Source organism: Triturus cristatus, chromosome 3_2 (genome assembly GCF_964204655.1).
Source record: "Triturus cristatus chromosome 3_2, aTriCri1.1, whole genome shotgun sequence".
Taxonomy (NCBI): domain Eukaryota; kingdom Metazoa; phylum Chordata; class Amphibia; order Caudata; family Salamandridae; genus Triturus; species Triturus cristatus.
The window spans coordinates 903,577,949-903,590,242 of record NC_140584.1 but is presented as its reverse complement, the minus strand read 5'-3'; the positions used below and the strand labels follow the sequence as shown (position 1 = coordinate 903,590,242).

The following is a 12,294-nucleotide window of genomic DNA, read 5'->3' as shown; positions in this document are numbered from 1 at the left end:
TGTGTATTTTTGAGCAAACTAAAAGGCTCAATGGGTGATGAATAATTGTGATCGCATAATGTGAAGTCTCTGCTTTTACCAAGTGTGCAATTGGTGACCTGGTTTGTTCCCTTCTGAATGTGACTGCGACAAGACCATATATTCCTTCTAATCATGAGACCTTAGTATTCGCCTGAGGTTGGCATAGATATGTCTCTTTTCTACCAATATAGCATTGGCAGTTTCTTCGCTCTGGTCTCAGGTTTCCAACACTCTCCTTTGAGCCTAGCAGGATGTTCATGAAGTGTTTTCTGTACCCTTACTGTGTTCTTGATGCACATGCCCTGAATAAAAACTCTTAAGAGTTTCCACTCATCTAAAGTACCTCTGCTAGAACTGGCATTAACCTAAAACAATTGCTGTATTTGATCCGCTGTCATTGCCCTTTAAGCCTTATCCTCCAGGGTTGCTGGTTTAACTGCCATGTGGGTATTCCAGGTGTGCAGTCACGAAACATAGGTCAATTCTGGTATACAAGTCATGAATGGATGAGTAGTGGGAGTATTCCTTGTTCCATGGTTGTGTAGCCCTACTTATGTTTGTTAAGCTCCATATTGAGATCTGTCCAGAGCCACATCCAAGACATAATTAAAGTCTCCTGCCATGATGAGAGGTTCGTAAGGGACTTTAGTGAGGCACTCCAAGAAAATTCACTGCTTGGAATTGGGGAGCTAATCCCCCACCAGGTGGAGTGCCTTTCCATCTAATCTACCTCCTGCATATACATACCTTGTTTCTGGGTTAAGGATATGCACTTCTAACTTGTAAGGAAACCCTGTTCTTGAGAACTATAAGCACATACTGGGCTAAGTGTGCAACAAAAACATTCCCAAACTGAAATCCCTTACCCAAAAAACCTCTTATCTAGTTTGAATTCTGTGGGGGATGCTCAGGCGCTGGTCTTAGTTGCAGACCAGTCTTCCAACCAGCCCCAAAACCCAATGACATAGCTATGGTGTTCCACTCCATGTTAAACTCCTCATCTGCCCCTTGCTGTCTGTAACAGAAACATATGAACTCCCAACACTGCATCTCTATTTATGACCTAAACAACTGAGCTCCCCCACCCATTCCACTCCAGAGTTACCAGCCTAGACATGTGTGACATTGCTGCATCCACTATATCAGGTCACAACCAGTGTGCCACCAGCGCAGGCTCTCATGGAGTAGGGCATTGATGTCCTGCCTCTGACATCCGTGCTGCTGCCATCATGGAGGCTTCCTGGTGAGTCTACCCTGCCTGCTGTTCCACAGGCACCAGTTCACGCATTCATGCACCAATGTGTCTAGTCTTTTGCTTCTTGCTGTTTCCTCTTCACCTCAGGCGCTCCAATTTAGACTGGGGTCCTGTCAGTTCTGTGAAAGTCTGCTGCTCATTCCAAATCCAAGCCACCTGAGGTTCTGTGAAGAAGAAGGATTTCTGATATTTGATAATCTTAAACTTAGCCAGGAAGACCAGTGTCTATTTCAGCCCGTCTCGCTTAACCCCCCTCTTCATCCATATAAAGGAAGCTCTTTGGCTTTGAACCGCAAGAGTAAAAACTGGGAAATTAAACACTTCTCTGTCCTTTATTATATAGTGGCTTGCTTTCTTTTCTTCTTGCAGAATGACATCATGGTCACAATAGTGTAGAAGCTTAACCTCAATTGGTCTTGGAACCTCTCCAGGGGCTGGCTGTTGCATTGCAACCCTATGTGCCATCTCCAGTTTGAAGAAACTTGACAAGCCTTGGGGGAACAACTCATTGGAGAGGCATGGATCAAGGAAGGACAGCATGTTGTTTGCCACTCCTTCAGGGAAGCCAACTATGCAGCTATTGCTCCATCTGGTCCTGCCTTCCACTTCTTCTGCCCTCCTCCAGAACCCACACCCTTTCCATGAGGTCCTTAATTGTCTGCATCATGTCTGCAGCTTGGGAGGTAAGCATTTGGAGTGTGTTTTCAATATGGATTTCTGGCTCTGCCAGCTTATGCTCGTTCTCCCACAGAAAGCCCAGGTCCACAGCCACTGCATAAATCCTGGTTTTAAGGAAGTTTCTGGTCTATCAGGATCATGTCTAATTTGATTTTTGCCTCCGCTTGACCCTTGGGGTTGGGACCTACATTCTTGTTACTGACTTTTCCAACTGAGTCCTGTTTTGTGTAAGGCCTGACCAGCTGTGGTGACAAAGCTCTGCTGTGCTTTCACCTCACCATATCTGGGTTTAGTACAAGATGGGTGGACCATTGGATGTATTAAAGATCAAACCCACCTTGCTACTTCAGGGTGGTGTCTTTCGCAGTGTTGGCCCGCTTTCGGTTCTTCCGCATAAGACGCGGGGCCCCAACCAGGGAAGGTGGATGGAGAGCAGCCAAAGCACAAGCAGCCAACCGCCACCTGATCCGTCACCTCATCAATAATAACCTCTCATTGAGATGCTCTCTCCAAGTGTGTGGGCCACATTAAGGTCGTAAGAGTAAAGTCCATTGTAGGTCACCAAAATGCGTGCAGAAGACGTTCAGTCAGAGGGATAGCTCATGTGGAGAGCTACTGAAAAATGGGGTCACTGTGCAGTACTTATTGATGGGCAAAGTTGGTGCATCTACATATTGTCTACTGTTATTTTCATATGAGCATTAAGATCTGTTCAGCTTAGAGTAGCCTTTTGTAGTAGTTTGAGGGACTTGCTGCGACTTCAGGAGTCACGCTTGATTCTGGACCCTTCAGTCCCTCTGTGCAGTGCTTAAATGGAAATATAGAAGTGCAGGTTCTTACTTTACATGTGTGCTCCTGAGAAATGCTGGCACTCTCCCATTAAATGTATGGTAGCGGTGGTGAGAAGTGCTGGTACTTTCCCTTTAAAATTAAAGAAGTGCAGGTACTCAGTACAGAACAGTAACTGCCAATTTTAAGCACTTTATGTGTGTCACACTGGGGCCTTGTGAAGGTGTGGACCAATTCTAGCTGCCTCTTTCAACTCCCTTTTACAGGCCTACTCCTCCAAAGAGTATTCCATCAGTTTCATTTAATCCAACCCGCTCAGGATGCTATACCTTTTCCAGGGAGGAGGGTGAATCCAAAACCTCCTCACTGGTACCTGCCTCACTCTCCAGTTCAGCATTTACTGATGGTGCTGTGAGGGAGCAACAGGGCTTCTGGTCCACCCCTCTCAATTTCTGACCCCTACAGAAGTTGTACCAGTATCGGATCCATGCAGCAATTTTCCTGTTCTGACCTCAATCAGCATGCTGGTGCCATGTTGGCACCACTTCTCCTCAAAATGCAGTAAGGCCAGCTGCTCTCCACGGATCATTTGTGCTTACTGCAGGCCTCGCTGCACTTGTAGATCTTACTTTACTCATGTGAGAGCTATAAGCAGCCTGTTAAACCCACTGGAAACTGGGATAAATAATGTTGATAGAACGAATGGGTCTCCTTGGGATCAATTTACCCTCTCGTATTTAGACTCAATAAAGAATGTATCATGATTGGCCTGTACATTTCATAGTACAAAAAAGTGCCAGTGCACATGGTGCTGTCATCAGACAAAAATATTTAGAGTTCCATAGTCCATTGTGCAGAGTCATATGGGGGTATGCAAATTCAATTAAAATATCTTTATTCAGTTCTTTGAAAGATAACCTTAAAAGAACAACAGAAATTACAGTAGAAAAGTAGAAGGTTGAAGCAGAATCATAAAAACATAAAACATTAAAAATGTACAGAATTACGAAAGGCTCCCACCACAGAATACACTGTAGCATCTGCTACTATGTGAAGAAAATAAAAGGTTGGCCTGCACTGTAAAAACCCCAGCTTTTTATAAATGGGTAATACAAATCTTCAAAAAATCTCACAGATACTCCACCTAATGTCACAGCAACGTGGCGTGATGGCAAGTGCTCGCCCTAAATAGAGTCCACATAACTAGATGTGAGATAGGAAATAATTCATTTTCTTTAAATAACCCTCACACACTCTAGTAGTGTCATGCTTCATCATCGGGTTCACCCTGACTCTGAAAGGTCAGGGTAGGTTCAATCATCTTCCAGGGAGCTTTTAAAAGACAAGCATTTGCAATGCAATAGGTCTTGCATATTTGAGAGTTTGAGGTATTGGCATTGTAAATGACAATGTCTTTTACATATGTGTTTTTGTTTGGAGTGGATGAATGTGGTGTGGAGTGTAAATATGTGAGTTTGATTGGAACATTAGTTGTGGAATTGTGTGCAGTGGTATTGTGTGGTGGAATTATGTGGCATGGTGTTCAGTGAAAATATGAGGATAGTAATTATGTGATACTGAGTGTACTGGAAATATGTGGAGGATTAGATTTGGATAGTGTGGGTTGGATTGAGTAGAGTGGGGTGGATTGGAATGTGTGGACTCGATGGGGTAGATTGGATTGGAGTGGGTGTATTGAAAGGTGGTGCGGTGGATTGGAGTGGGATGGATTAGATCTGTTTGGGGTGGGGTGTATTATATTAGAGCAGGGTTGTTTGGAGTGGGGTGAATTAGAGTGGAGGGGGGAATTGGACTGGACTGGAGAGGGTGGATTGAATTGGGGTGGATGGGATTGGAGTGGGGTGGATTGCAGTGGGGTGGATAGGATTGGAGTGGGTGGGGTGGATTGGAGTAGGGTGATTGTTAGTGTGGTGGACTGATGGATTGGTTTGAGAGGGGTTGACTGAACTAGGGTCGGGTGGATTGGATTGGGGTAGAGTGGGGTGGATTGGAGTAGAGTGGGGTGGATTGAACGGCAGTGAAGTGGGGTGGATTGGATTGGGGTGGACTGTATAAGGTGGATTTGATTGGAGTGGGCTGGATTGGGCTGGGCAGGGTGGATGGGGGTGGGTGGATGGTAGTGGGTTGGATTGGATTGGAGTGGTGAACTGGATTGGTATTGGGTAGGGTGAATTGCAGTGAGGGAGATTGGATTTGGCTGGATTGGGGTGGGGTGATTGGATTGGCGTGGGTTGAATTGGATTGGAGTGGGGTGGATTGAATTGGGTGAGGTGGATTGGATTGGGGTGAGGTGGATTGGAGTGGGGTGGATTGAAGTGGGGAAAATTGGAGTGGGGAAGATTGTTTTGGATTGGTGTGGGGCATATTGGTGTGGGGCAGATTAGTGTTGGATTGGAGTTGGATGTATTATATTGGACTGGATTGGGGAGAGAGTGGGTGGATTGGATTGGAGTGGGGTGGATTGGATTAGATTGGGGTGGCTTGATTGGAGTGGGGTGGGGTGGATTGTGGTGGATTTGAATCGGGTGAATCGGGATTGAGTGGGTGGATTGAGGTGAGGTGGATTTGATTGGAGTTGGACGGATTGGAATGGGGCGGACTGGAGTTGGGTAGATTGGAGTGGGACAGATTGGAGCGGCGCAGATTGGAATAGGGCAGATTGGAGTGGGGCAGATTGGAGTGGAGCAGATTGGATTGAGATAGGTTGTTTTGGATTGGAGTGGGATGGGTTGGAGTGGGGCTGATTGTTTTGGATTGGAGTGGGGCAGATTGGAGTGGACAAATTGGAGTGGGCAGATAGTTTTGGATTGGAGTAGGGCAGATTGAAGTGGGGCGGATTGGAGTGGGGCAGACTGTTTTGGATTGGAGTGGGGTGAATTGGAGGACTGCGGATTGGAGCGGGGCTAAGTGGAGTGGGCAGATTGTTTTGGATTGGAGTGGGGCGAATTGGAATGGGGCAGATTGTTTTGGATTGATTTGGGCAGATTGGAGTGGGACAGATTGGAGTAGGGCAGAATGTTTTTGATTAGAGTGGGGCAAATTAGAGTGGGCAGATTAGAGTGGGGCAGATTGGAGTGGGCGGATTGTTTTGGATTAGAGTGGGGCAGATTGTTTTGGATCGGAGTGGGGGAGATTGTTTTGGATTGGAGTGAGGTGAATTGAAGTGGGGCAGATTGGAGTGGATTGGAGAATGGCAGATTTGAGTGTGGTATATTGGGGTGTACTGCACAATTATGTGTTAAAGCATCATTTCAGAAATTCCGCATTGGAAATAAACAATGTTGCTTAGCAATAAAATAATCCTCATCTTTTGAGTACAACGCTCAGAAGCAAAAACAAAAGAAAACATGAGTGCAAAGTGAGAAAAAAAGACTGGGAAAAAATAAAAGAAAGTTAACTATAGAAAAAATAAATCTTTGCAATTGTTTGTCCTGCTAGGCACGTTTTCAGCTTTCCAATTGGCTGTTTGTGACCCGGAAGTACAGCAAGACAAAATGTTGTCTGTGTGGAGAAAAATTAGCAAGAAAGAGGTTGATTTCCACATAGCATTGTTACCCTGTTACCATCCTACCCACCCCACCATTTATGCAATTGGGGTGGGCGTACTATATGCTTTTGGGCAATTAGGCATGTTAAGGTAAAATAACAAGCACTATAACGCAGCCAGCATTGACCACGTCATAGTGCTTTTTTCTCTCTTTCCTATATATCTTCTGCTGTCTTACTCTCTGCATCTATCTTTGTCTCTTTCAATCTCTTTTTGTCTCTTTCTTTACCGCCTCTACTATATATGACTTTCTCACTTTATGCACGTGTCTCTTTCTCTTATTTTGTCTGCTTTTCTCTCCAATTCACTAGTTTTGTCTCCTCCTCTTTCATTGTGTCTCCCTCCTCTTTCTTTCCCTCTTCACATCTGTCTCTCTTTCTTTTTTACTCTCTCTATTTCAACACCCAGTTATCCACATATCCACGTGACCCCCACCTCAGTGTTCTGTTGCACGTAACTGTTGTTTATGAAAATGACGCATAGAAAATGTTGATGCTCTAAAATATCTCACGATTAACACTGATCTGTGGGGTTTAGAGCCCTCCATGCCACTAATGAGGAACGTCCTCTGACCTTCTTGATATGCTTTCTGTTCCAGCCATTTATGTCCATTCTTGGCCCGTGGTGCCTCTGGAACACCGCACACTTTTTTACACGTTTTTTTTAGCGTGATCCTGGCCGAGGGGCATTACAGCTCAGAATCTTAGGATGATGAGGCAGGGCCGAACCTGCTGTCCCATGTTCCAAGGTTAGCTGTGAAGCTACTAGGCCTCATCTCCCCCCATAATCGCTAACTATATGAAGCCTGCTGTCAGTTACTGTTTCGACATCTCATAATATTTAAGCAGTAGTTCATAAATGTTTTGATATGTACATCGCAAAACCAAAGGGGATGATGGACGGAGTGTTGAACATTGCAAGCACTCACCCCCAGTCAACTGATCTGGGTTTAATCCACTATAATTCTTTAGCTCAATCCGCCACCCCAGTTCAGACATGGCCATATGCAAATTAGTCTGACCGTGGGCCACATTGGAACAGTCCAGCCCAAACTGTCAAGCCATGTCTTCCCTGGACCGGAAACAAGCATCCTGGGACCAGTTTCTGGCTAATCAGCCGTCATCAGCCAGACTAGCTTGAATCCAGTGGCAAAGTGAGCAAGGGACCCACGTCTGGGCATACCCTGCCAACTTAGGGCGAACAAAGCAAAACCAAAGGGGATGATGGACGGAGTGTTGAACATTGCAAGCACTCACCCCCAGTCAACTGATCTGGGTTTAATTCATCATCATTCTTTAGCTCACTCCGCCACCCCAGTTCAGACATGGCCATATGCGAATCAGTCTGACCGTGTGCCACATTGGAACAGTCCAGCCCAAACTGCCAAGCCATGTCTTCCCTGGACTGGAAACAAGCATCCTGGGACCGGTTTCTGACTAATCAGCCGTCATCAGCCAGACTAGCTTGAATCCAGTGGCAAAGAGAGCAAGGGACCCACGTCTGGGCATACCCTGCCAACTTAGGGCGAACAAAGCAAAACCAAACGCTCCGTCCATCATCCCCTTTGGTATTGCTTTGTTCACCGTAAGCTGGCAGGGTATGCCCAGACGTGGGTCCCTTGCTCACTTTGCCACTGGATTCAAGATAGCCTGGCTGATGAGGGCTATGAACCCGAAACCGGTCCGAGGATGCTTGTTTCCGGTCCAGGGAAGACATGGCTTGGCAGTTCGGGCTGGACTGTTCCCATGAGGCACAGGGTCAGACTGATTTGCATATGGCCATGTCTGAACTTGGGTGGTGGAGTGACCTAAAGAATGATGTTGGATTAAACTCAGATCAGTTGACTTGGGGTGAGTGTTTGATTTGCTCAAACGCTCCGTTCATCATCCCATTTGGTATCGCTTTGATATGTACATCGTCCTAAAAACATGTAAAAAAGTAGAGGTACATTTTTTTTTAAAAGTGTTACTTTTAACAGATGGTACATCAGATTATATTGCCGCAGCAGATACTCAGATTATTTGATCAACCCTTCTGTGATTGGAGTGCAAGTTACATATAGGTGGAGCTATTTTGCTGAGATGGATATGTAACCAGCATGTTATCAGAACATCCCTGCCAAAAATGCATGCTCTTCGCCCCGTGAGCTATTTCATCTGATTGGTACCTATGGGCTGCACATTCACACATATCTCAACAGCACTTTTACTTTTTCATATAATACAAAAGAACTCCCATTGAGAAGTCTTTTCAAATTGTTTTTAAAATGTGTATGTATTTTCATTCATCAGTATGTCTCTGTACATGTCCACATGTGAATATCTGTGTGCATTGTGTGTGTCTGTTTGATTGGGTGTTTATCTCACTAAAATCTCAGAGTGGATTACATTACCTTGAGATGCATTCGAGTAATTAAAAAAAATATATTTAAAGGCCATCATGTCTCAAAGAACCCCTGGAAGTCAGTTCTGGAGCAGTGTGGCTTAAAACATTAACTCTTTTCCCACTCACAGAGGGTTGTAAGGGGGGGGGGATGAGGGCATGCATCGAGTGCCCAAGAGCAGGGTACGAAAAACTCACACCAAAAGGCTGCTTCTTTCATTTGGACTCTCAACACACTCCCAGAAGCCATACTGTAATTACATCCATTTCAATGAGATTAGGCAAGTTCTTGACCGTGTTGGAGTCCAACTCAGCTGTTCACCCTTAATATGCTTCCTCCATCGTCCCTTTAACTGTACCCCACAGCCTCCCCGTCCTTGCATACGTGTCCCCATCGCCATGTTTCTTTCTCACCCTTCTCCCGCCACAACAAAAAGTGCTATGGCCGCATCATTGCACTTTTATTTTACTTATCTTTCAACATGGCTGAAAGTAAAGAAAATAAAAGTGCTTGTCGGCTGCATGTTTTTTTCTTTGCCCTCCACCCTTTACTTAATCTCCCCTCTTTATATTACCACCAGTTACTGCAAAATATTTTGTCAGACCACTTCTAAGCAGTTTCAGTAACTTATATGGCACAATTGCTTAAAAAGCTAAAACATACAAAATAAGATTGGTAGAGGTGGTATTGGTGATGGTATTATTGGTATTGGTGGTGGTAGTATTGGTGGTGGTGGTATTGGTGGTGGTGGTATTGTTGGTATTGTTGGTGCTATTGGTGGTGCTATTGGTGGTGATGGTGGTGGTAATGGCGGTGGTATTGGTGGTGGTATTTGTATTGGTGGTATTGGTGGTGGCATTAGTGCTTTTGGTGGTGGTATTTGTGGTATTAGTGGTGGTGGCATTGGTATTGGTGGTATTGGTGGTGGTGGAGGTGGTAATGGTGGTGGTATTGGTGGTGACGGTATTGTTGGGGTGGTAGTATGTGTGATGGTGGTATTGGTGGTATTGTTGGTGCAATTGGTGTTGATGGTGGTGGTATTGGCGGTGGTATTGGCGGTGGTATTGGCGGTGGTGGTATTGGTGGTGGTATTTGTGGTATTGGGGTATTGGTGGTGGTGGTGGTATTGGTGGATTTGCTGGAGGTGGTGGCATTGGTGGTGACAGTGGTGTTGGTATTGATACTGGAGGAGGTAGGATTTAGTGGTGGTATTGGTGGTGGTGGTATTAGTGAGAGTGGTATTGGTGGTAGTAAGTATTGGTGGTGGTATTGGTATTGCTGGTGGTGGTGGTGGTATTGGTTTTGGAGGTATTGGTGGTATTGGTGATGGTATTGATGGTGGTGGTATTAGTAATGGCAGTGGTATTGGTGGTGGTGGTGAATATATTGGTGGTGGTGGTATTAGTGTATTAGTGGTGGTATTGGTGGTGGTGGTATTGGTATTTGTGGTATTGGTGGTGGTGGTATTGGTAGTGTTGGTATTGGTAGTGGTGGTGGTATTCGTGGTGGTGGTGGTATTGGTGATGGTGGTGTTGGTATTGGCGGTGGTATTGGTGGTGATGGTATTGGTAGTGGTGATATTGATGGTGATGATGGTGTTGCTGGTGGTGGTATTGGTGGTATTAGTGGTGGTATTGGTGGTATTAGTGGGGGTATTGGTGGTGGTGGTACTGGTGGTGGTGGTATTGGTTGTGATGGTATTGGTGGTGGTGGCATTGGTGGTGGTATTGGTGGTGGTATTGTTAGTAAAACAGGCTTTTGAAAACAACCCGCCAGATGGCTTAGTACAGATGACATGTAACACAGATGTGCTGTTGTCAGCTTCAGCCTATTTGCATAGGATTAGGTGCTTCCTGAAATTCACATGACTTAATTGGCTTATCATTTCTAAATCCAGTTTACTTGGGGGGGGGGGGTTGAAACAGATACAAGATAATGCCGGGGTAAAGTGATTGAAAGCGGGTGCCCGTGTTATGGGGGCAGCCGTGCTGCCTAAAAAAACACAAGCGGTTACAGCTGAAGCAGCGCATGTCTGGCCTGTAGTAAGAGAAAGTCAATAAAGTAAATAGTGCTTACAGACTAAATAAAAGGTCCTGTGTCACAACCAAAGTAAAAGGGCCGATAGCCATGGGAGGTTACAAATGAAGACAAGGCCGTACTAATGAGGGACTAACAAGCCTATTATCGAATCCAAAGGCAGCATTTAGGAAAGACAATGAAACAACCCAATGATAAATATGGGCGGAGAGTAGGCGGAGCTTCTCTTCTATACTCTACTACAGCAGTCTTGCAGAGCGAGTAGCTCCTGTGCGCTGCTGCTAGGCTCGACCTAAAAAACCATGGTACACATCCTTAATGCAAACAGGCAAAATGTAAATTACGCAGGCATAATTTATGTAATTTCAGGGACTGTGCTTCATATGTGTTACACGAAATTCCAGAAATTACACCATTACACTACTTTGCATAATTATGCGCCATGCATTGTAAAAATTTACCACAAACATGCCATTCATGATAATATTTATTGCAAATGCACACAAACATCAGAACTCTTGTGGCTATTATCTGCAGTGCTTTTTTTGCACTATATTTTAGTGCGAAATGCATTCTAGGTTCAACATTGACATAAAGAAAAATTTCAGACTAAAATACAGCACTAAGTGATGGATTTTATTGTAAGCAATTCTGTGCATTTTTCTCATAATTTTTCCTCATGTAAATTACACGAATTTTGCACACCTCTAAACGCGAAGTGTTGCTTCGGGTTATTTTAGAGCTACTTTTCAGTGAAAAACAAGTGTTCTGTTTGGAAGTAAATCTCAATTGTACACCATGCGATGATTTGCGTCACTTTTATGGTGCAGACCCAGGGAGAATGTTGGTAACTCTGGGCCCCAGTGATTTATATTAGCTGACAACTTTCTTAGTGACACATGCCCATTGTACTGCTTGGGAGATATAGAGCCCCTGTATACAATGGCAGATGCAAGTATTGGAATAATTAATTACTGTAAGTCCTATGATATATGATATATGAGTCCCATTATATCTGGAAAGGTATGTCGTGAAGAGGTAAGAATTGGAAGATCTAAACAACTTAAGGGGGGAATTGATCTTAAACAACTTCTGCATGCTGGACGTTCCGGATTTATGTATGGCTGAATGAATGAGAGCTATGACCTTAAATCGAATTCTCTTCTCATTAGGAAGTCTGCAGATCCGAACAATTTGGGGCTATTACGAATTGTTGTTTTTGGTTCAAAGCCCGGCCGAAAAATATTTTAGGCTCTCGCTTCATGCCACTTGCTGTCTGAGATGTGCTGGTTTAGCATAAAGGTGAGATGCAGCAGAGGCAGAAGCTATGATATTGTATGCAGAATATATTGACAATTCTCTCACAGACAAACTGAGACTCAGAAGAGTGCAGTGGAAGATGAGGAGGTAATACCTAGGGTATTTCATTAATTACCTGTGAGATCAGTGTGTCACAAGCAGAAGAAAATCCAGTTCCCACAGAGACGCCGGTCACAGACACAATCTGTAAACATGCAGTCAACACAATATGGATTAGGTTTACATTGCAATGCATGTCAGTCA

The 12,294-nt window shown here is 44.6% G+C and overlaps 1 protein-coding gene across 1 annotated transcript in view; it reads right to left on the bottom strand.

Moving 5' to 3' along the window:
* Window positions 1-12,294, bottom strand: part of LOC146858424 (multidrug and toxin extrusion protein 1-like) — a 332,280-nt gene that overhangs the window by 259,730 nt on the left and 60,256 nt on the right. Inside the window, exon 4 of the mRNA XM_085646918.1 lies at window positions 12,167-12,235. Coding sequence (XP_085503044.1) covers window positions 12,167-12,235 — 69 coding nt within the window. The remainder of the gene's footprint in view (window positions 1-12,166; window positions 12,236-12,294) is intronic.